The following is a 26,463-nucleotide window of genomic DNA, read 5'->3' on the forward strand; positions in this document are numbered from 1 at the left end:
TCACTTTAAGACCAACACACCCAGGGGTGCACAGCTGGGCGCAGGTACATTTGCTTTTTACACAAAGAGGGAGCTGGATGTGAAAATGACAACTGCGTCAGTCTGAAACTAGCAATGACACTTGCACTGTGATGCTTTGCACCAAACATAAGATAGAGCCCTAAGCCTTAGTTTGTAGTGCTTTACCATGTGTTGATCAGTTATAGATGAACTAAGTATTTTTGAACAGATCTGAAGTTCAAACAGAACCTGTGATGAATACTTCCAGACATTCTTTCTCTTGTTTACATTAACTACTTCTGCTTTCGGGAGATGCATTTTCCCTTAAAAACGGTCTGTATCACATAAATAACTGTGTTTATAATTGCTGGAAGAGGGAAAATGAATTAAAACCACATTCAAACACTTGCAAGAACACAGATGTTATCTTATATACTGAAACCACTGGTTGTTCTATCACCAGATAGATATTCACTGTGTTTTTCCTTCAGGCTGGATTTGTACTTTAATGAGATCCCAGGAAAGCAGGACAAACAATAAAACCCGGACATGTGATGAAGATGTGATCTATCTACATTTTGCAGTTGAATGTGTGTGTTGTGTACGTCTAGGAATGAGGCAGGAGGATTTTCTTTGTCAGAGGAACTTGTTTTTGTTATCTCGCAGTCAGTTCCTCTCCTGGTAATCACTCCCAGATGGCAAAGTTCTGATCAACAACAGTAGATAACACCTACACCTTGAGGAGTTTCTACACTGTGGTGTTCACTGTCGCCGTTTCTCAGGGCAACAAACCATGAAATACATGCATTTAATCCCTGTGAAACACAACAGATGGCTAAGCATATTATCATGATATCAAAATCTTTAAATGGTACAAAATGCTTTGCAGAACTTATGTCATCGCTTGCTGCTTTTAAATTTCATTACATAAGTCAAGCGGTTATATAATTGAGTAGCTAGAGGAAGAACTAACAAAGAACACGGGGGTGGCTAAGGAATGCACTTGTGCCCTCCACTAAGGAGCACACAATTACACTTCATAAAACATAAGCCATGCCACATTTAATTAATTTTCCACATTGTAAGTCAGTAAGTACAATTACAGTGAGTCAGAAAACACATCAGCAAGACGGACAACACAACAGCAAGACAGACAACACAACAGCAAGACAGACATCACAACAGCAAGACAGACAACACAACAGCAAGACAGAAAACACAACAGCAAGACAGACAACACAACAGCAAGACAGACAACACAACAGCAAGACAGAAAACACAACAGCAAGACAGAAAACACAACAGCAAGACAGACAACACAACAGCAAGACAGAAAACACAACAGCAAGACAGAAAACACAATAGCAAGATAGAAACCACGATGGCAAATTCCAAAATAACAACGACATTAACCAGAAATCACATCAGAATTTTGTCAACTGGAAAGGGTGGGACTTTTACTTGTTGAATCTGATTGTGCAGATCAGTGTCAATAACAGTGGAAAATGTGCGGAAGTCCACACTGACCAGAAATGATACAGAATTGTTGAATGTTTTTGGAATTTGCGATCCTGGTTTCCAACTTGCTGTTGTGTTTTCTCTTTTGCTGTTGTGTTTTCTGAATTGCTGTTGTGGTTTGCACCCATCGGCCACCATACTATTTCACGACTGCACTACTCTTCTACCAATCCTTTCTGCATAGAAAATAATATCTGTAACACAATACTGTATGTGTAGAGCAACAAAAATGATGGTTCGACCAGCTTCAGTATTATGTATAAAAACAAGCTGGCTAGCAGTCCAGCAGAGAAACTAACAGCGTGGTAACTCGAGTTTGTATTTTCTAGGCAGAGAGCAACTCTGCAGGACCGGCAGCTTAACACCAGTCACCTGATCTCTCCGGTGACTGAAATCTATCTTACCACATGGCCCCTGTTACCCTCACCTGTGGTGAAGCTAAGGCACATTCACGGAAGAGCACTGTGGATTAGGACCACCACGAAAACGGTCCAAATCCAAACTTGAGACCACATGAAAACTAGAGTCATTTCAATGTTCAAGACTAAACCAAACATAGCACTGGAAGATGAAGGGGACGTGGCTGTTAAAGGATGAATGTTCAAGACCTAATTAGGGGAAAGGGACTATATATACAAAGTGGTGGTGATCCAGTTTTTCCTCTGTAATGGTTTTGTTGCAGTGTGGGTACTGGGTAGTTTTTGACATTTGTTCCACATTTATCCCTGGTCTTCGTTTGGTTCTGGTGCAATAAGTGGTTTGTGGTACTAATATTGTTCATTTTGGTTAACTGATTATGATTAACTGGCTACTTCTATGCACAGGGTCATATACTTGGTTGGTGTTTTTTATTTGTTTTGTTTTGTTTTCTAGATTATAATGTTCAATTTCTATTGTATCTAGCTGGAGGAATCTGACTAACAAAGTTCTGCACTGGATCAGTAGAGGTTGTAGTGGTCTTACATCTAACAATTTTACTTTTATTACTGATTAATTTGCCAAACACCACGGTTTCTCAGTATAGTTTTTTATCACATGACTGTTTTGATTCATTTACTAGCCAGTGTGGCAGAAAGCCTTGAAAGATTTACTCACTAAACGTAAAATCTACCTGCCTTTTGCGCCTGTCAGGTGCTAATTCCGGACCCTTTAAAAAGCATCTACAAGAAAAGCCATAGCCTATATTAAAATATTGATCTCAAGAATTGCAACAGCTGCCTGTTGCTGCTCGTAACAAGGTTGGTGGAAGTCCTGAGACTGAACCAAATAAGCTGAAAGACACTAACAAGCTTTCTAGACCTGAGTGGGAGTGCAGAGTAAAGAGATGATTCTAGGTAGGTCACTATGAGCAAATGACATATTCTTAATGTAAGGACATTCATAGTGCAGCTTTAAGGAACTAATTGATTACCAAAATATTGCAATTGTTGAGTAATTTTCTGTTATTTCAGCTCTAAACAGAAGAGCTTTGTTTGCATTGCAGGTTTAGCGAAGGTTTTGTCAAAGGTTTGTCAAACTGAGCAGTCCTGTCCTGAGCTCTGCTGTTAGCCTCCTGGAGGTATACATATTGGGAGCATGTTCGTTTGTTCATCAGTCGCGTCAGCCTGCAGCTTATCTAGTTATGAGTACTGATAAGAGAAGGGCTTTTTGCTATTTTATAAACAACCTCTGCCATCTGTCTCTGCTTCAGCAGAGAGAGAGTCAGTGCAGCATGCAGGGAGGGGGGAAATCTACAGTTTAATTAACCATGGCTTATCTAAATCCTCCTTTCTGTAAATTCCATTGTAGTGAATGGAACACTTTATTGGCCACGGTCATATAACATAAGTACACAAACACACACACACACACACACACACTTGTGTGTCCAGCTTTGCAAACTCACTTATAACTGAGAATGACAGGATGCAGGACAAATCCTCTGTGGTCATCTCAAATTATATTTCATAACACACACACACACATGCGCGCGCACACACACACGCACCTCTTTGCCCCACTGTTGGAATGTGTGTGTCTGACTTGGTGCTCTGCTGACTAATGCCTCGGCCAGTCCCAAAAATAGCAGCTTTGCTTATAATAACGCCTGCTTGTACACTCGCAATTGGCTGATCCTTCGGCCGGCCTGGCAGACGTCACGACAATGAAACATCTTGGCTCGGTCTCCGTAGCAACGCTATTCTTATTTTTTGCGGGATGGAAAGCTAGAGGACATGGTGAAATCACAGTGACAAGGCCAAGTGTGGAGGGAGTGTGTGTGACTCAATGTGTGAGGGAGTTTGGAATGTGAGGAGTCGAGAGTGAATGACTTGGAGCAGATGTGACTTTCAGACGAGGACCATCATCCCACGTTCACATAAGGGTTGATTCAGTGTTTAGATCAGGATTTGACTCTCATTTAAAGGCAGCATTTGTAGCATCAATGGATGCTAACACCAAAAGCCACACTGATAACAATATTTTTGGTGAGTTAGCAGCTCCTTGGGGCAGGGTCAAGCGGCTTCTATTGCAGCTTTGACAAACTTTTGAGGAAAATCTCCACCACCACACTGGAGGGATTTGATCATGTGGATATGTTCAGGGATAAGCATCCTTTAAACTGGAAGTAAATGAAACCAAGAAGTGACATTCAAATAGCAATATATTGAGTATACATGAAGTGATTCTTTTCTTTTGTAATCCTACTACTTCTAGTCCTTTGACAGACACAATGATGTAGTTATTAGCCAAGTCATTAAGTGCTCATTTTCAAAGCGGTGTGTCAAACAGGAATCTTTAATATATGTGTGCAATGATCCAAGAAGTATTGGTTGAAGCTCTGATCCCAACCTGTGGCATGACTGCAATGACAGCTAATTCCGTTATGCAAATTCTGTGTTTCTTCTATGGAGGCAGTTTAAAGCAGCTTTTAACACTGAAGCAGAAGAGGACACACTAAGTGACTGAGGAATAACTAATAACTAACCACTGTAGACAGTGTACACAGGTGCATCATTCCAAAAACTGGGTTACACAATGGTAGGTTTATAGTTAATTAAACTGTAGTTAGTTATTTCACTGTTAACAAACAATGAAATGCTTTAGAAACAATTTACAAAAGACCTATTATTATTTTTTCCCATTCCTTCAGTGTATGTATAGGTTATTATGCATGTAAATGGTCTTGAAAGTTAAAAAGCCCACAGTCCTTGCTAAAGAGAGCTCCTCTCTCCCACAGAAAACACTGCTCCTGAAGTACCTGAAACACCTCAGCAGTAGTCCCGCCTTTAATTCTGTGACTTCTTGACATCACTACGTCACCATGTCACACATTTGCATAGTCTATTCCTGTATTCACTGTAGAAGTGAACCTAACTGGAAGTTGAAAACGTGACAGAGTAAGGCTGCATGATATGGTCAAAAAGTGATATTGCGATTATTTTGACAGATACCGCGACTGTGATACAATTCATGATTATTATGGATGATTACATTTTACATTTCAATTTTCATTGTCTATACTAGTAAAATCATGATGATGTGGCATTTCTCCCAGTCTCTGCCAAACAAACATGTTTTATTACATCTAGGGAACAAGCCTGTAGGCAAGAGCATCTCTGCAGCACTACAACATTTCATTAAAACACTGTTCGTGACACATTTTACCTTCACAAAATAATTGCAGTTCTTGCAACTTGGATATTGCAATTAGTCATGTTGCGATTTCGATTATTTTGCAATTAATTGCGCAGCCCTATGACAGAGCCTACCAGACACACAGTGCTTGCTTAGTGTGTGTGAGCTGACTAATCAGAGCAGACTGCTTATTTGATAGAGGGGGCCTTAAAGAGACAAGAGCTAAAACAAACCATTTCAGGCAGAGAGGGAATACAGTGCTGCTTCACTGGACAGAATAATAAAAAATGACGTGTTTTTTGAACATTAAAGCATGTAAACCTATTTTCGTAAAAAAACCCAAAATAAAATTATAAATCTGAAAATGAGCATAATATGTCTCCTTCAAGCAAATGTAAAGGTTTATAAACACCAATTGCAACTTGAGTATAAACAATTGATTGATAAATGGTTGATGTAGTTATTCACTGCTTGTGAAATAACTCTCGACCAAAGTTTAATAAACTATAACCCAACTATAACCATTTGCAATCCTGTAATGATTTCGAGACCCCCGAAAGTCTGTTCTCAGTTTCCTACTATTAGCGAGGGGGTTATACGTTTTCTGCCAAAGTTAATAAATCTTAATGAATCATACCCAAAGTTGTGTTTTCTTTATCTTAACTTTGATTGTTTCCATTAGTCAGGGATACTGAATGTTACAGAGAAATATCAAAGATTTTAAAGCACACATATATTCCACACATATTCCAAAGGCTGGTTTGGACTTTCATCCAGTAACACTAACTAAACAAATATGTTACACTATCACAGAAAAAGCAGCCTGTGACATTCTGATCACTTTCACACTAAAAACCATCTTAGGGAGAAGGGGGGAGAAGCAGTGAGAGAGACGGGAGGAGGGGGGATACAGCAGTCACAGCAGTAATAACAGCTTTAGCTAACTGAGATATGAATATTAATAACACTAAACGTATAATTATTATTATTATTCATACACCACCAACACTAGTCCTCACAGTTACTGCTAAGATTCCGTGAATGCAGTATCTCATGCTCCTGAGATACATTCCCTCCACTTTTCAACCCTTTCTACATCCGACTACTTCCTGACTATCTAAAGTTACAAATAAAATACTAAAATCGCTATTTAAAGTATATCTTAAATATCTCAACTGTCAAATAATCTTACAAACAACAATTATAAATCATAACATTTTTAAGATTCTTTTGACTGTTTCAAAACAATGTACACTTTAGGGCTGCACAATACGGTAAAAAAAAAAAAAAAAAACACACTGTGATTATTCTGATGATTCATTGTGAATAGTCATTTTTTCACCACAATTTTTTTTCCCACTGAAAAATATTTTTAAATCAGGATGATGTGACATTTGTTGGGGTCTGTATCATATTTTCTTACATTTGGAGAAGAAGATCTATAGGCCAAGGCATCTCTGCAACACTACAGTACTTACTTATAATGTGTGTATAATGTTCAGTCTAATTATTACTTTTGCAGTTGCCAATTTATTTATAAAGCAGGAAGAAGAGTGATGTACTCAAAAAGGATTTTTGTGTCTTGTAGAAGATAAAGTGAAAGGATGGGAGAAATAAAGAGTGGGGAGGAGTACCAGAGCGGATACATTATACCAACAGTCACAAGAGGGAACATACATCTACTGTTCATATTGCCACTCGTTCCATGTGAGCAGACTGATATGTCCTGTACACAAAAGAGGCAGTCCAGTGGGATAACTTTGCAAAAATGCTCTATTCATAAATATCGGAAGCAGCTCAGGCAACTAGCAAGCTGCTTTTGAAACCCTACTCCTCTGAGGCTAAAAAGCATGGTGAACAGAGAGGCCAGGTTGAAGTGCTTCCTAAAGCCAGGAATAAGAGACAGCGGAAATGTCCCTTTGGCATGTGCCCAGCTTGGTGGAAGTAAAATCTCTCTATCCACTGTGCTCAATTAAGTCAAAGATGTGGGCCTGCTGGCCTGAGGGATGGGGGCTGGTGTCAGAGCAGAGGAAATGGGTCAAAGCAAGGTGAGGAGGCTGGACGAAATGGATAATCCCTCATTATGGCTTTCCTTTCTAGGGTGACTTAATGGGAAAAAGAGGAGGACAACAACAAACTAGATTAAGAGAGAAAGATTCTGCATTTGTGCCCGTTAGACAAACATGATACTGCTCAATGAACTTTGGCCTCCAGGCGGTAGATTAAACTGTGCAGCATGCATTCTTTGTTAACATCAAGCTTAGTCTAAGGAATGTTAAGTGCAACACATGCCTGACATGCATTCCTTTAGCTTCAGACATCAGCTGATATTGATGAGAAGGTCAGAACAAGAAGGATTTCAGGTTCAACTGACTGACGGTTCTAAGGCTACATTCTTGTCATAAGGACATGACTGTGGGAATACATTTACATGTTTGTTGAAGCCATTACAACGCCTATTAAAGCTATTTTACTCGGAAGCCATGCACTTGATAATAGAGCTCATGAGAACCATTTGCTCTTGACTGTTTTATTTGAAATAAGAACAATATTTCTACATCTCTTAATGTTGAAAACATTTACCAGATGAAGTCAACTGTTATCTGTGCCCTCTCTTGGGTGAGGGTAGGCCTCTGGGATATGGCAAAAAAGTCTACCACGATAATGAAGTTTCATATCTGCTGATATCGATAATTATTCATCATGTTTAATGACCTGTCCCTTTTGTTATCATTTTTAAAGACCAGGTGAAAAAAGGTCAAATTTAATCTCTTTATTTTAAATTTAACCACTTTATCAAGTCACACGGGTTATGTTAACGAATGAAAAACACAGAAAAAATTAAAATACTGTCACACCAGTAAGCTGACCTGCTCTTTTTCATTCACTTTCCACTCTGTCAGCACTCATTTTCTTACTCTGGTGTTAATGGGTTGTGCTTTTTCTCGCAGTAGGTTTGAAAAACACTCAGCCAGCGGCAGAACTGGTGCGGCGCATTGTGAGAATTAGTTGCTCAAGTGGTCGCGCCGACCACTTTCGCTGTCACAGCTGCAGCGGGTCTGGCCTGTTTGCTCTGCTGAATGAGCCCGGCCACACTCTGGTAGCGAGGAGCGGCTCCAGTGAATGAGTAACACCGAGAGGGGCAGCACAATACTGGGACAGAGGCTGAAGGGGCCGGTGTGTTTGCCGGCAAGGCTGCAGCCTGTAAGCTGCTGTATCAGACCACAAGAAAAGCACAAATGACTACTGTGTGAGTTAATAGTTTAACAGGCGGAGGATGGCTGGTATAGTGAGAAGCAACCTGATGCCACAGCTCCTCAGTGATCAAAACCTCGTGGAGATGTGTGAAAATAACAAGCTCGGAGCACAAATGGTGGAGCCTAATGAATACCCACAGGGGAGCTTATTCCAAATGATAAATGAGCGCACAGGAGCATTCTGATGATCTCTGTACCATCTGCTATGAAGTTTAACAAGACATGTAGGTTAGGTCAATTGGTGATCCTAAATTGGCTGTAGTTGTTAATGTGTACCAACCTCTTGCCCAATGTCAACTGGGATGGGCTCCAACACCAGCTACCCTCCAAATGATAAGCATTACGCTATATATACGCATGATGTTAAAGAATAGATGCTCTTCATAGTGTATATGAACAAAGAAAATGAAAAAAACTTTCATATCAATGTATTGGGCGCTTACGTTACTCCCTTATAGCAGAGTCGGCCCAAAAAATCCAGTATTGATCAGCCATTGTCCTTAAGTTTAAAACTCCTCTGAGGCAGCTTTCGACCACCATTAGACACTAAAACTCTCCTCTGAAAGAGTCCTGTTCTAGTCCTGGGAACTCACAGAGCTGATTCAAAATCAATGTGGATGATTAATATCTAATTGCAGTATTGGCAATGCTAGAATAATATGCCTCCAACACCAAAGCAATAACACGTGCCACTTTCTCCCCCTCCCTGCTCTGCTTGTGTCTCCTGGGCTGTAAATTAAACTTTACACTACCAGCAGCAGGATGCCTGGGTCCACCTGGCACTGCAGAACGCCAACCGCTGATTGGCTGGCTGCTGAGAAAGAACAGCAGAACAGTCTGTTCTGACCTGTCCCTCTACTTGGCAGACCATCATAAACAATCTCTCTCTAACTCTCTATAAGTTACCTCTTTGGCTGCTGTTAAGTTTCTCCCATGTGAGCAAAGGTGACACTTTTGCTCACATACCAGCTTATGTATGTGTGAGTGTGCAGACACACACTCAGTGTTGCCGCTTAATCGGGAAAGAGAGACAATCTATGTATTTCTCCCTTATAAAAAGCACACAAAGGGATGAAATCAGTCATCAGAGCTTGTGGAGTCAATGTTGGGTGACGTGTCTCACACACTTACATGCAGACTAGTAAACAGTGAGATCCTCTTACTGAGAAGAATGGCTGTCTTTCTGAGAAATACAAATACATATAGCCTATGGTCCTATGAACAGGGCCAATTAGTTGCAATTCACTAGATCAAAGGCTGTGAGAGGACATTCTCCACACACCAGGGGTATCACACTAGCATCCAGCATTGTATAGATAACAGTTTGAGAACATGTGACCATAAAGCAATGCACTGGCTGGTTTCTTACATAACAGCTCTGTTCATCTTCACACATCTCCACTGTTGTGCATTCCTCCAACAGGGAAAAAAAAAATCACCCTCAGTGGTAAAAACCTTAACTACTAGCTAACAGGCTATTATACCAAAGCCTGGCCTTCACATTACGACACCCTTCACTGGAAAATGGCATCACTGGTTTGACAAGTACATGGAAAATGACCAAATACTTACAGTATGTGTAACAAATCACCTCAGTATTGGATACAGTATAAATACTACACAACTCACATAAAAAAAAAGTTACTCCCACTGAAGTCAATGCCAGTGCAGTATTCTCAGGCTATATCTGGTAGTATTTTTCTTTGGTATAAAGGAAATTTAAAAATGTATAATCTTCTGTGAACACATATTTAAATCCACTAGATCCAGATTTTTTTTAGGATTTGCATTAAATTGTACTCACTCATAAATATACCGTCTTAACACGCCTTTTTTTCTAAGTCCATGCCTTATTCCCTTCGAATTAAACAAAAAAGCCATGAAATCTCTCAGTGTTAAAGAAAGTGAGAAAAAAAAATCATGGATCTGTCCCTTTATCTGTATCAATACCAAGAATGGGGTTTATTCTGGGCCGAGACCCATCCTCCATCTTTCCAGTTTTGTGGAAATCCGTTCTGTAGTTTTAGTGTCATCCTGCAGGACAACCAACCAACCAACCAACCAATCACCTTCTGATATATGATTATTATTGGATTGGATGATTACAATTGTTTGCAAGTGATTTTCTGTAAATCATCTAATTGATTCATCATTCTAGCATTAGCTTTAAAACTACTGAGCAAGATTAGAAAGTTGCAGCAGAAAGCAACCTTTGACCTTCCAGCTGTCAGTGCTGGTGTGCTGCGAACATGCTGTGCAGAAACACACACGAGATCACAGATAACTACACACACTCGCACTTGCACACACATTTCCCTCATGCACAAATTCATGTATGCACTTACTAAGAGAAAGACAGAGTACCTTATGGCGGTTTGTAGAGGGGGAGGAGTAGAGGACAGATGATTACCAAGAGCAGAAGGAGGAGGACAGGACAGGAGGAGCAGGTGGACAATAACAACAAGGCAGAAAGCGTGCCAAGCAGCCAGGCCTGGCCTGTACTAAAGTGTATTCTACTGTGATGTCTCATTACATAACAGAAGCTGGCACACGGCAGCTCCACTCCACACTGTAGCTTGGGAACATACACACATACAAACCCATAAACCCACACACACACACACACACAGACTTGCAGCAGGAAGACACCAGTGACAAACTAAGCGGTTCCTCTTCATCTTTTCATATTCGGACAAATTCAGCTGACAAGAAGGCTTTCAAATTTCAGTGTACCCCACAACGCACGCGCATCTTTAACTTCCATTTCTGTACACAAGGAATGGACAGCAAGGAAAGCTTTAATGGTGCAATATGTAATAATTTGCTTCCTCTTGAATTCATACTCAAAACAAATTGGGGGCGTCATATCACCAGAGTTACTGCTAACTGCTTATCTTAACTTCAGTAGATATCTCTTTAAAACAATCAAGTGACATTACAATTCTTATTTCTTCAGATTCAGATGATTTCTTTGACAATTTTAGGCACTTTTTGAAATGATAAATAAAGTAACTAAAATTCTTACATATTGCACCTTTAAGGCAAAGACAACATACAAGGTCTCTTGTTGTCAGTAGGGCCATGCTAACCATTGGACCCATTGCCAACCTCATCCTTATTATGACAATATAATGGTTTGCTGAAATGACTTTTCTTAGACATTAGCAAACCATTATTAACGTTCCTGATTTTGTTTATGTAGTTAAAATGTTTGAGACTATGTTTGACTTTTAATTATTAAAATCATTCCAGTGTGGAAAGACTTTTTCAGAGGAAAAATTATTTTAAAGTCTTTTCCACCATGATAATAACTAAACCCATCAAAATAATTACATACATTTACCCTGAGGAGATGTTTTGTCTACACACCTAGTTGGCTTAAACACAATAATTTTCTGTACATTATGTACTCAGACCTACATTTATGTGTATGATGTATGTGGCTGTGTGTCCATATGGAAACGGCCAGAGGCAACATTCATATCCAAGATATTCTAGGGCATAAAAAGCCCTGTCAGAATGGGTCAGTCTTTTATTTATTTCCATCAGAGGCCTTCAATGGAATACATAAGAGCAGTATAGTAGGAGCAACTGTAGTCTATGAGGGGATTAAATGGTGGTTATATAACCAGTGACCTGCCAGTGCAGGCCTACTGATCCTGACACAGCAGAGTACAGCGGCTTAAAAGAGCGGCTTACCTCTGCAAATGACTCACTTCAACGTTTAACTGATCATCTTTGACAAGATACATAACGCTGTCAGTGAAATAACCATCTGTGTCCTCTTTATAGTGACATACATCCTCGTTCCTGCCTGCAAGGAACCATAACTCTCTTACTACATCTGTGAACACTGGTTCCAATTCCTGCTCACACTCACAGATATTAAGCTGGTTGAGCATGAAAATATCACCCGTCCAATTGTATAAAGTAGTGAGATTTAAATAAATTCAGCATCATTTGACACGTAAGGGAGCACTTTAATATACGTTTTATTTTTACTGTACGTTTACACTGCTTGTTACCACCCACCGAGTATCAGTGACAGGAGACAGTGGACCACACGAGCACCACATCTCAATCAGCTACTGAATAACTGCTGTTTGCTGTTATACATGGCTCTTTTCCTGGTTACTACCAGACAATTCACACATAATCTTAACTACGGCCTTGTGAGTTTTACAGCTTTGCCGATAGGAAAGTAATAATACGATTAAAAAAATTGCCAGATTTTTCAATGGAGTTTGGTGTGCCGTTCTCTTTGAGGCAGAGAGAACGGACCGCAGCGGGCACCGTCTCTTACCTTGGCTTGGTTTATTAAAAGCCCCACGAAAGTTGACACCAGCACCGAGCCGGACATGCTGCCTTTTCTCCGCATCTCTTGCTTCAGAAACGGGAAAGCGGCCGCCGGCGGCTCCTCGGATACGGTCACCGTGTAGGACTGTCGCATGCTCGGCATGCTGGCGGAGGAATGAAGCCAAGGACTGGTGCGAGTTATTCAGACGAGAGCGAGTGTGTTCTGAGCGCTCCTGCTCCGCTCGACGAGCCGCTTTCTGTTGCGGGAATTAGACGTTTTCCTCCGTTTTCTGATAGGCCCCCTGCCTGTTGTCATTCATTCATTCATATAACGGCACCAGCCTCACAAATCACGCCGGAACAGAGGACCTGTGGCGTTCCCCTTAAATCACTCTACTTACCCCTATTGGGAGCGATACAGCGCCAGCAAAACCGATAAAGACTAAATAATTACGAATGAGCCGCTGGCTGCTGTGACATTATACGCAGCTGTGTGCAAAACGCGTGCCCTGTCACTAGAGTAGGTCCGTAAAAGATAATAAATACATATTGTGCTCCCTCTTCGCTGTACAGGACTGGAGGTCTGTCTCCTCTAGCTCGGGTAAAAGTCGGCCTACAACAAACGTCAGCGACCGCCTCCAACCGTGCTGCCTACGTCACAGTCCATCCTTCTCCACGCTGCTGTGTCAAAGCTGAAGAACCAAGGAGACTACTCGTCTCCACAATGATCAGGGTAAACCCTCCATGGTTTATGTAACACAGTGCATTCTGCCAAATACATTGTAACAGCATGACAACAGCTGCACGGAAGGCACACCGCTGTATGAATCTGACAATAGGGAGGGAGGCTACTTTTACTACAGTCTGACTCAGTGGGTCTAAAATTAGATTGTGCAGTACTAAAATTGGTCTTTAATGAGGTTCCGGTGATTCACCAGCAACATAATAGGCGTTGAGTAGTAATGAGTCTCACTTTGTCACAATAAGAGGATGAAGACGAATGACTGCTGCAATTCTAGATTTCACCACGATTACCCAAGTATAGGCTGTTTGTCGACCCAAGTGCTGTGACACTTGTCAAAGGGTAAAAGCAACAATAATGATCCTCCACCGAAAGGGAAAACATCATAGGGTTCATAACTAGCTGCCTATGAATAATTCATAGTTAGTTACAGTTTACAAACAGAAACAATACAAAACAAGCATATAATCACCTGTACTAGTTTAATATGGCGAAGTTGTTAGTACACGGCGTCTTATTAACGCAACCAGCAGTCATGGAACAGCTGGAACCGCAACCCAGTTGCCAGGAAACAAAGTTGATTAACATTTCTGCAAATCACTGATACATTCACAGTTATAAGTTTCATAGGCTATAGTCCATATTGACATTTCTATAATACGTGTCATATCACGTTCACAGTACGACCTGACTTTCATATTGGGAAATGCAGGGAATGGTAGTGGAGTTAAGCGAAAAGGCTGCCAAGCCGGTGGCCACAGTTTGAGACTGTGTTTTAAGCTTTTGGAAGCGTGACACCACTGGATATTGAACGGACATGGGAAAATGATCAGCTGTGTTTGCAGTGACAAAAATAATTAATGATTTTAGGACCTTGTGCGGCCACCAAAAGGTATTTTAAACCAAGGCATGATGTTTCCCTAACCTTAACTAAGTAGTTCTTGTGCCTAAACCTAACCTAACCAGATATACACGTTATGACACGAAGAAATTAAAAGTTTCAACATATTCATGGTTTGCAAAAAATATACATTGCCAACATTTATTCTTGCGACAGGGTGGGTTAAAGACAACGACGAGAGCGGTGAGCCTGAACCAAAAGATTAAAGTTGCAGGCAGGAAAACCAGAAAAATGAGCCGAAATGCTTTGAGAAGCTGGTGGGAAACTTGTGTGATAATTGTTTTCCATTTGACCCACTGAATATGAATGGAGCAGCTTTTAGGCTGAGTATTTATATATTCTTCAATGGTTAGCTCACATGAGTTGTAAAGAACATGGAGAAATGATAGAGTAACAGCTGAAGAGACCTGGAATAATGTTGCCATTAGTGAAAACTATCATCAACATCAACTTAAAAAAGAGTCACAGTTGTTAACATGGTTTCCCTCTCAGCGCTAGAACAAACTCATCTTTCTCTCTCTAAATACATCGTGTTGATTGCTAGAGCACCTGCAAGCAAATCTGGAATACAGACAGGTTTTGCATCACTGTCTTTTGATTCCATGATCAGGTGATACACCAAAGTGTGACTGAATCTGACTGAGGCAGAAGCATTTGTCACTGAGGAAATTTAAGGTGTAGCATGTCATTGCACTGCTGGTGGTTACACAAGGCTGTTGACTTTAAGCACCTGATGACAATATTGAATACTGATACACAAGATCTCTGACTGGGAGTAAAGCCATTTTTTAAGTGGTAGTAGTTTCCGAACTGTGTGTGCTGTGTCTCACCTCTGACTTACAGGTGGTATAGTTCAGGGTCAACAAAATACAATCCTTATCATTATTATCAAATGAAATTCATTATCTATAACCACTTATACATTAGAGGGTCAAAGAGGCCTGGAGCAGATCCCAGCCTACACTGGGTGAGAAGCAGGGTACACCCTGGACAGGTCACAAGTTCTCACCAAAATACCAAACTGGCAAAATTATGAAGAAACAGTGTGCTAGTCTTGCTATGTGCTTAGAATGTCATGAAAGTCAATGCAACATGCGTTTCTGTACTTGTCCTCAGAGAAAGGGTTGAAACAGATAGTGGGTTTACAGCGTTTGTGATTTTAGCTGAACGGATGTATAGAGGGAAAAAAGTGCAACGTGTCCCCAGCAGCAATCTCATGACCCCGGCTCAAGCCTGTGTACACAACAAATAACCAAGGAGCACATTCCATCACCAGGCTAAACATGTGTGTGTGTTTGTATGTCTGAATGTCTAAATCCCTGAGATGGAAAACTACAAAGTAAGAGAAGGGGGCAAAGAGTCAATGTTTGTTTGATGATATCTAATTATATCTAATGCAAAGAGTGAAGCAGTCTGGTATAAAATGGGACTAAAGTAGTCTGAGCAGTTATCTAGGAGAAGCCAGAGTACAATTGCCTAGGGATAGCTGTTCTATTCCCTCAGCTAAGTTAGGCACATGAGACTGACAATCAAGTGTTCGAATTTAACCTAGGTGCAACAGATTACTTTAGAGGGCAATTAAAACAATTAATTGTTGTCAATGGCAGATCTGGGCCTTTATTATACATTCCTACAAGGTGGATAGTGTTCTTTAACTTGCTTGATACTTAATGCTGACGCCACCTCATACCTGGTGGGTTAGCGCATGCGGGAGAGTTTCAAGACAGAATGAATGAATGAATGAATGAATGTCACTGTTACAGAACAGAATGAAGTCTTCTGTACACTGTACAACTGGATATCAGATAAAGTCAGAAGTCTGCTACAAAATTATTAAGCTAGCAAGATGAACAAGCTATTATTGCGTCTAAATGACTTTCTTAGTCAATGAAACCAGGTGCTGATTGGCTCATTAATAGGACGTGTGTATCTATTGAGACAGCTGATATATATATATAAGATCCTGAGGATGTCTCAGTCATGTTGAATTAAAAAAAAAAGAAGTGTATTATGTCTGTCCTCACAACTTCAGATTTAGTCAGTTATGACTCCTTCAACTGTCCTACACAGTATGACAACCTCTGATCTAAATGCTAGACTAAAACTCAAACAGTTTCCATTGTTCTTAGCAAAAGAATTGTAACTCAGTGTGCATTTACTAGCTTTATTCTGGAGCTTTCAACTATTTTGAATATATACTGTATTTATACATTTCATGAGGAAATGTTCTGTTTTCTGTTCCATTTGTCTAAACAAATCGTAAAAAAAGTCAGTAGATTTCTCAATAATGGAAATAATCGTTAGTTGCAGCCCTACTTAAATGCTCTTGTTATTTTCATTAGGGCTAGCACTAAAGAAAACTAAATCCAGGTTTCACCTGTAGTAATGCAACCATTGTAGCAGACAGTGGTTGGGAGGGGAAAGCTGACTCACAAAGCAAAGTTGTTGATTTATTGGTAAACCTTCATCAACCCTTGAGGAAGGTTAAGAGCTTGGGGTAGTGACCCGAAGTGGATGAGATGAGAGTCCTAAGCTGATGGCTGGACTCAGTGTACACAAGTGGTTGGATATTTCTACATATTTGAGAGAAACTCATGATTCAGCTACTGTATCAGAGACATTCCTTCAGGTGGTTGAGGCGCTCTACCAAGCACAAATGACCACACAGTGAATGTTGTTTTCCTAACTAGCATAGACGTGTTTAGGGACCTACAGACGAAGTGTGGGATGTCATAAAGGACATCTGGCTGTCTGCACACCCTGCTGCCACCATGACCCTGACCTTGAAAAACAATTAGAAAATGGATGGGTGGATGTTATTGACTTCAAAGCACTATTGCTCTATTTGTAAAATATAATAGTGCAATACTAATCTCTATAAACAGTTATCTGTATATTATGAATGCAGAATCTGTCTGCAAGAGAAATTCTTAGCCAAATATCCATTATTCTTTATCCAGATATATGTGTGATTTAAGGACAAGATCCAAATATTGATGCTGGGGCATCCATTGAATGGGTACATAATTCTGCTGACAACAGCTTTACTGTAATGTTAAAACTGCTGTCCTGACAGACATTACACACACTGACCTACAAACCCAATCAAGCAGCCCCCTAATCAAATTATGGTCTAGCCCATTATTGCCAAAGAACAAGGCAAATCTCTGAATCGTACCAGACTGTGTTTTGTTTTTTTATCAAACCATAAGCTGTCTGACCAAGGAGGTGAACTGAGAGTTGGGCAGTCTAAAAATATTGTTGACTCAACAGAAAGTCTAGACACAAAGCCTGAGCAGAAAAACCTGGAGCAAAATCAAGACAGCTTTAACTCAGGCCTTACTGTGGCTGTTTGTAGGAGCCAAAGAGCAAAAGTGTGAGTGAAAGGTCGTCAGTCTTTGCACAGAGTTGGCTCTAAATTCAAGGTGAGGCAACAATGCCCCTTGTCTCGTCACACATAAGTCACACATATTTCCCAAAAACTAAACAGGTTTGGACAGTAATAAACAAGTCTGGACTAAGCTTGATGCCATTGATCAACCCAACAGTTTTGTCTGATTAGCTTAATTGTTGCCTGTCATACTGTACATCTTTGAACAACTATGGCAAAGTTTGTGTAATAGTTGTACTCCTCTCTTTCAAATACATCTGACTTATCTTAACGTCTGTTTACAACCTGTTTCATCATCTCAGAATTGCTGTTTGTCTCTGCAATTCTTTTGCCGAGTACAGTGCAATCACAACTGATTCAAACAATGGCCTGAGCCAAAAAAACAAACAAACAAACAAAAAAACAAGTTGTAATCAACTGCAGTTTTCTTCTAAGCTTGGTTGGTAAAGTAATGCTGTAAATCTTAGTTAACCCATAGAAATACTAACATCATATGTTCTTTTCTCGTACATGTGATCTGATTTGAACATCATGCAGGAGAAATTGTGAAAACAGGTATGATAGTTATGGTAAACAGCTTGACTTACTCATAAACATGGCACAAGATGAACACGACCATGTGGCACCAGCAGCTGCTATTTTTGTGTTGTAAGTTTAAACTGGGTTTACTTTGTTTTGCCAATGCTATTTAAAGACAGCCTTCAACAGTAGCATAAGTGAAAAACACAAGATACTGTTTTGAAACCGTATACATTCTATATCTAGTCTGCTATAGTACTGTGACTGAATCAGCCTGATTTTGTATTCTGATGTAAATATTTTTTGAATCTAATTTTTGAATCTCATTAAAAAATATATTTATCATAAGAGCTATTCATGAAAATGCACTTTCATGTAAAGATTAACCAAAACATGCTCTCCTTCACTCTTCCTCCTTCCTACCATCCATCCTAACCCTCCCCCCAATCTCCACACTCTCCTCCACTCATGTAAGTGAGTGGATGTATAGTATCGGGGATTAATCCTGAGGGGAATTGGGTCACTTGTACTGCATAGAGGAAGCTCAGGTCATTAATACTGAGCTCAGAGACAAGGCTAGTGGTCTGAAGACCAAGTTCATCATAACCTGGTAGCTCTTTCTGAGCGGTTTATGCTAGCTAATTGCTGGGTTAGAAAAGGTAGTATCTATGCTAAAACCTCATGTGTGACGTGACCATGGAACTACTTACATAGTATATTAGAATACTGACCTATTGTTTGTATATGATGGGTTTCTTATTAGGTTAATAATGTTTTACTGAAAAGCTTCAACAGTCTACCAAGGAATATGTTAAAGGGATGCAAGCGTGTGTAACATGTCTGGAATATAACTGTTAACAAGGACAAGATTTGATTTGAGCAGCAGTGACCCCACTTGGTAAAAAAACAGTACTATCAGAAGACACAAAGCATTGTGGGGCTTCACCATGTGTGTGAAACTTAAGTGTGCCTCTGTGGTGATGACTGCAGCTCTGACTCAGCCTTACTCAGCTCCTGCATATTGATCCCTCTGGAGCAGCACATCCTCCAGCACAAAGCAGCAAGCTTCAAGCCAGCATGTGTGAGAACAGAGGACATTCTCTTACCATGGAGTCCCTGATGGGGGAGTCGGACAGGCCGTTACTGCTTGGCTCCCATGTTGAAGAGCTGAGCGCTCTGCTGCTGCTGCTGCTGATGCTGAAGGCCTCCTGGGTGGAGCTCCGCAACAGGCCTGAGTAGCCCGAACGGGAGCTAGTGCTGTATGAGTTGGCTCCATCACTGGTTCGACTGCGGTAGCTCCGCAGGACACTGGAGGAGGAGGAGGGAGTGGAGGAAGAGGACGAGGTGTCGTTGAGGCCCAGAGAGGCCAGGTCCCTGCTCAAGTCACTCTGGGATACAGATTTCCGTCGGTTGAGCGAGATGCTAGAGGCCACCGGTGAAGAGGAGAGGTAGCTGGACTGGGTTGAGGACGAAGAGTAGGAGCTGTAGCCAGTGTAGGCCGATCCCCCACTCAGCCCTGACCTTCCATAGCTCTTGACAGGAGTTCTGCTGAGGCTCTCACTCCGGCGGCTGCTGCTGCTGCTCCCGAGGATGTCTGTGCGCGGGATGGTTCGACCCCGGTCACAGTCGGGGTCTGATGAGGTGCTGTAGTTGCGGCTGCGGGCTGCAGAGCTGCTCAGATAGCTGGTGGAGGAGTAACCTGAGGAAGAGGTTGTGGGGGACTTGTAGGTGGACAACCTGTCCCGCTCGGTGAAGGAGCTAAGGCCCGGGGTCAGTGAGGAGCTGTAGGAGCTGTAGTGGCTGGTGTAGGAGGGGCCAGCGTAGCGCTTGGCGGTGGAGGAGACGCGGGACATGCTGCTGCTGCTGGTTTCTCAGCCACAGGGACGGTGAGTCTCTGGAAGACTGCATCGACTGCAGCCACAGCAAAGAGACAAGAGTATTAGTTCATCAGCAACAATCAAATCAATACTTTCACTTAATGTAGGCAGCAGTTAGGACATCAGTTATGTTTGCTTCACTAAGCATTCATTTGCTTTTAAAGACGCAAAGTGGTTCAAGAATGTGTATAACTGACTATAAAACAAAAGTTTTATAGTCAGTGGCATAATATTAAAAAAAAGAAAACTCGAAAGTGGTATGCCAGGCTTACTGTGTAACACACTACCAAACTCTGACCCACAATGATACTCATTGTACTAGTATTTTGTGTTCTCCCTCTCCCTTTCATGCAGCCATGAGCTTCCATTCAGTGCACTACGTTAGTAAACATCACTTCTCCTTTAAATGTGAACAAAGTTGATGTTATTTCTGTGCTGTGCATAATGCAACGGTAGGTGCAAATTGATCTGAAATATCTTCACTGCATTAGCCTGCAAAGTTAATGGAACTTTTACTAACTTTAAAGCCACAATTAATTTCTCACTCAGGCAGCTCTGAGCGGTATTGTTATAGGACAGGACAGTGTGACAGACACTCCCACATTCACTGCTGTCTATGACTTTCATCGTTCAAACGTCTTTAAAACTCCAGGGACCCAGATTTTAATGCAGAAAAAATTGTGTTTGTTGATACAAATAATGTTGCTCCTAGCCCGTGACCACAGATGGTGCTGGCCCCAACACAAAAACATTTTGTCCCATCTAGTAAAAGTGCTCCAGTGTAAGAGTTGTAATAAAATAAAGTGTTTTAATATCCTGAGGCAAAAAATTAACGATGAAATCATCCCAGGTTACACCAATGATGTGATTTACATCGTGGAATGCAGTTTTGGAAATGTTTTTGAAGAGAAAACTACCGAAACATAATCAATGCAAGAGTGGAATCAGGTGCAACGGAAGGATGTCAGTTCATCTGTGGCATGACACTTTTCTACAACCTAGACACCTTATGAAGGACTTCTTTAACTTATTCACTTAACAGAGTTTTGTTCCTTAACTTTTTACTCTTCACATTTGTGTTTGTATTTGGATGTTTCTTACACTTCTTTGCAGGGATGTAATGATACCGAAAGCTCAAAGTACGATATCATCACGATATGTAGTCCACGATATGATATTTATCACGATATTAAAAAAGAAAAGAAAAAGATGTCCTGAATAATGTCCTTTAATAATAAATGTGATGTGTACAGCATTTATTTGTTTACAATTTGTGTTTACTTTTTACTTGACATACTCAATGCATATATAAAAAGTAGCCATGAAGTGTTTTTGACAATGAATGATTCTACTGTGTACATAACAAAACAAAACAGCAGCCAGTAGCCAATAGCAATCCCTCCCTCCCTCTGGTTGTGCAGTGGGACTACCAGGGCACCTAGGGGAGTGTGATACGTGAGGATAGCTGATAACACGCACTCAGCTGCGGGTCCCAACAATTTTCCTCCCTCTTGTTGTCCAGCGGACTACCAGAGCCATGGAAATATCTGTCAGTGTAACTGACACATTTTTATTTTTAGACATTACCGGAGCTTGTGTAAACAGTTTAAGTGAGGCATAGTTAACGCAACCAATGAAGCCAACCAATCCGAGGAGGAGTAGGGCGGGTCTTATGAGAACCAGTCTATCTTCTTGAGCTGTATGATTGCTCTCTCTGCTGTTCAAACAGAGAAATACAGTGACAAGGGCAGATAATAGAATGCTTTCATACTTTTTTTCCCTTGTTAGATCCATGAGCTGCACGAACAAAATAGCCACATGATAGGTTGGTAGATATCGCCACAGTCCCACGACAGTATCGCAGCATTTTTTATGGGCGAGAAATATATCGTGAAATTCGGTATATCGTTACATACTTTCCTTGTTATGTCTCTGGGTGAAATGCAATGTTTTTAAGTTGAATATACACTTCATACAATGCTATGTGTGTGTATGTATCCTATCACCTTACATATTCTGATAGTTGATTGTTAATTTCAACAGCTTGAAGCATTCTCCTAAACACCTGAAGTAGCAGGGGACTTGTTTGAAAACATAAAAACAGTAACAACAACAAAAAATATTTGAAAATGCCTCATTTACACCCTTTCTAAAGCGAAAAAGCTGTGAAGCTTAAGGTCTCTGAAGTAGGTGCACAAGCTCTTTTGAGTTTTAAATATAGGGACTAAATAGTGTCTTTCCATGAGCATTAGGGTGAGTAGGTAATGACTTAATTTTAATATTTTGGTAAGCTTATCCTTTAATCATACTGTATGTCAAGGAGTATGCTGCATGTCTACAGGCTTTTATTGTGCACAAGTTTGTTACCCAGACCTGAGGTCTCCAAGCAACACAGAGAGACACCTACAACATGGATACTATACCATGAGCTGACATCGTGCAAGTCTGAGGAGCGTGATATACAATCCAGCAGAGACAGTTCTGGAGTGGCACAATTAGCACTGGCTAGCATACTTGCTGGTACACTATTGAGGCATGATCTAATGCTCAAGGAAGGCACATCATCTTGCACTGGGCTTTAAAACCCACTCACTGAGAAAACCGACTGAAAAATGGAAATATGGAAAATAATCTCTCCAAACTATTTTGACATCTCAAATTGCTAATCCTCTCTCTTGCAGGCCTCCAGCCCACCCCTCCTCCAGCCCTCGGTATAGTGTGAGGGTCCAACAGCTATTATGGGATAGTCCAGTTGGGTGTCGGAGGTAAAGCCAGGCAGGCAGCACAGTGTGTCCCTGTGGCGGCCGAAGCAGAGAGAGGCTCTTGTTCACATGCACAGCAGCATCTGAATAAATAAAAGTATCTGGTGTTGCTCATCCGTGTTGAGTTTAGTGAGAGAGGCTCCTATTTCTTTAATCTCTCTCTCTTTCTCTTACTGCTCCCTATCCTTTCTTACCCTCTCTCTTCCTCATCGGCACCCTGCCTTCTCTTCAAGTGCACCTACTTCTCCTCAGTGTAATTTCCCCTCCCTCTGCCTCTCTATCGCTTTCTCCCTCTGCCTCTCTCTCTCTGACCACAGGTCTATCAATAATTCAGCTTATGGATCTGGAGTAGGCAGACAAGCAGCGTGCTGGAGATAGGCCAACACACACTGTTAGCCAAAATACACAGAGGCAGGCAAGCAGGCGGCCGTGGTCAGTCAGTTGAGTACTGCTAAGCCAGCCAGGACAACAGCACCAAGAAGCTGGCCTCACTTTAAGTCAGCCAGCTAAAGGCAGGCTCGGTCGATGTATGAGGCTTGTTTCTATAATTTGGCAGTGGTGGGTGTGGGAGGGTTTTTTAGGTTTTGGCACTGTAAGGCACATGGCAACAGTAAAACATGAACACTGTCTCTGACATCACCCATAGTTTTCTAACAGGAGTATGCCTGGATGTGGATTTTATCTTCACCACCACTTTTGAGGAGCCAGACATTTACCAAGTTTGGGTAATCCGGCAAGCAGCTGAACTGAAGTGGGATAAACAACTAGTGTGACAGCTTATGTGACCTGTCATACAAGACAAAACAGCCCTAAACATACTTCTCTAAAGGTGATCTGTACATGAATGAACAAATCCTGAACCATAAATCCTAACAGTATGGTTACAAACTTACTAAAATAGTACAGAATATACAGAAACAACCCTGATGCAGTAGCTCTGTAGCAGCTAGAATGGTTGCTAAGATATTTCCCCTTGTAACAGTGCAAGTAAAGGCCTTCTTTTTACTGAACTGAACTCATTTAAAAACCAAATTTGCAGTGGTGAAACATCACAATGACCAGTGATGGTCATGTTGTGTTAAAGGAGACCTAATATGCTTTCATTGTCTTTCCCTTCCTTAGTGTGTTATGTAGGTTCATGAGCATATAAAAGGTCTTGAAAGTTAAAAAGTCCAAAGTCCAGTCAATGGAAGCTCCTCTCTCCTACAAAAAACACTGCTCCTAGTAGTAACCCAAAATGAAATTATGAACCTGAAAATGAGCATAATATGTCTTCTTTAAAAGCCTTGAGTTCTATGAGTAATGTGACTGTGAGTGATGTGGTTCAACACACAAAAAACATTTTCTTCCAGCATTAAAACAGTTGTAATTATCTTATATGACAGAAAGCGGGAGCTGGAAAAAGGCGATGTCACATATGCATAGCACCAAAAAGGATTTAGCAATATTTCAATTGAAATCAGATGACTGCAGGGTGTATATTTAGCAAATTTAAGTAAAATCTGATCCTGATGAGCAGATTGGCTTACTTATTGGCTATTTAAGGGTAACTACACCCTCAAAATCTGCCAAAACCATAAAGGAGAGAGCAATTTCAGGGCCGATACAGATGATTTGAAATCAAGGAGACTGATAACCAATATTTGGAACCGATATACATTTGCTGTAAAAATAAAAATCTTAGCGTCAAAATATAGAATAACCAATGATGGAATATAACTAACTACAGTTTCCTCAAGTGCTGTACTTAAGTACAATTTTTACTGTAGTATTTCCCAATTCTGCTTCTTTAAACTTCCACTCAACTATATTTATTTGAAAACTTTAGTAACTAGTTACTTAGCAGATATAGATTATTCACTGTTCACTGGCTAATACTTGTGATGTGCAACCAGTCGGATAGTGTTGTGGGAGGGACACTCAGTGAGACCACCAAACGTGACCACAGAAAGAGGGAGGATACTACATCAGAGCCAAAGTGAATTTTAAAATTAATTAATTTTCTCTGCAATCAGACACAAAAACCCGATTAGCGATAATCTGAAATATGCTGAATACCTGCCTTGATAATAGACAAGGCCAATAATTGGTCCATCCCTAAATGTAAGTATTAAGGGTAACTGGATACTACTTTCAAAGCTGGTTCCCTGCATTAATTTGAAAGTTGATCACTGATCACAAATGAAAGAAAAAAGTCTTACTCATGCCTGCGTCTGTCTCTGGGTTTGTTCTGTATTATAAAAAAGTGCATTTATGTATTTGAATTGGCTCAAAATTAGACTGCTCTGCCTCAATCCAAAATTCCTATGCAAATTAATTTATATCAGTGTACATGCTCTGGTAATTTGACCCGGTTATTACTCAAAGTTTGAACCCGACTTTGATTAAGGCAGAACTTATTCATCACTGCAGATTCCACTGATTTACATGACTGCAGTCGGTAAGACCATTATATCCTTATGTAAACATAGGGAGAACAAAATGTGAGTGAAAAGGGTCCCGGATGATCCGCAGCACCATGACTTGTGCGTTCTTTGACAAAACTGTCAGTGAGACCCACTGAAGTGTGGGTTCTGTGATATTTTGGAGCTATACAGCCCTCAAACAAGGGTAGGCTGCTGCTTTGAACCCATGACTGCACCATGTTGGCTAAACAAAGCATCTTGGTTAAACCTTATCCTTAGTGCCTCATGCATGCACCTCTCTGTATTCCCACAGTTGTGTCACAGTCAAGACCAAGAGCAGCTGAGTGAAACAAGCTCAGGCTAGCCTGCTGGGCAAGCTGCTAAGAGTGAAGTCCAAGCAGCAAGTCACATCGTGGGAGTAACACCACACAGCATGGACACACAGGATTGATAAGATGATGGCAAACTATGGATATCACTTCTGAGAGGAGACGTCTCCAGGGAAACAACACACACACAGAAACGAGCGTGCGCCACAAACACATTCACAAGCGTACTCTGGCTGCTCTGCATTTTCGGCCTCCCCTGAGGTTGTGCTAAACAGTAGTTACCATAGCTACCGTGGCAACAAGCTGCCTTTGTTTGCTTGCTACCAACGCATAAAGGACTTAAAAGTAGCAGCAGGGCATACTCCATAGATAATTTACACACTATATTTCAGAGCCACAGATGAGTGGCTGCACTTAATGCTCCATATTCCTTTCTTTCCTTCAAAATACATCAAGGAAATTAAAAGCTGCTGGAAAATAGAAAGATAGAATTAAATATTTGAGGTCAGAGGAAATACAGGGTAAAAGCATGAAAGCATGTGAAAATCCAACATTCTGCTACTATGAATGAGCTGGTTGGTCTGCCAAGCTGATGCTTAATCTGTATTATGTGTTGGGCACACTGGTAAGAGCAGGTTTGGTTATAGGCAATTAATAATTACTTATAGTAATTATTAAAAAGTTTGACAAAAATGACTAATATCAAGAATCAGGGACCAATAACTAACAAACACTAACTACCTAACAATTGGAAAACAGTCTCAAAAAGAGGAGTTCACTTGTACATGTACATATTTATGACATTTAACATTAAAAGGAAAAGTGAAAGAAATGAATGTGAGCACTGACTG

General features: G+C 40.8%; 1 protein-coding gene across 5 annotated transcripts in view; it reads right to left on the reverse strand.

Annotated features, from left to right (window-relative positions):
- usp2a (ubiquitin specific peptidase 2a) overlaps window positions 1–26,463 on the reverse strand; it is a 51,249-nt gene that overhangs the window by 9,899 nt on the left and 14,887 nt on the right. For 3 of the 5 annotated variants that reach the window (XM_084350918.1, XM_084350916.1, XM_084350917.1), the window contains exon 3: window positions 19,346–20,150. In XM_084350918.1, the coding sequence (XP_084207044.1) occupies window positions 19,346–20,092 (747 nt within the window). In that variant the 5' untranslated portion in view covers window positions 20,093–20,150. Of the gene's footprint in view, window positions 1–12,693; window positions 13,267–19,345; window positions 20,151–26,463 lie in introns of those variants that run through there. The other 2 variants (XM_084350920.1, XM_084350919.1) reach the window with 2 other exon arrangements.

The sequence above is a fragment of the Pagrus pagrus genome (genome assembly GCF_965226575.1).
Source record: "Pagrus pagrus genome assembly, chromosome: 4".
NCBI lineage: Eukaryota > Metazoa > Chordata > Actinopteri > Spariformes > Sparidae > Pagrus > Pagrus pagrus.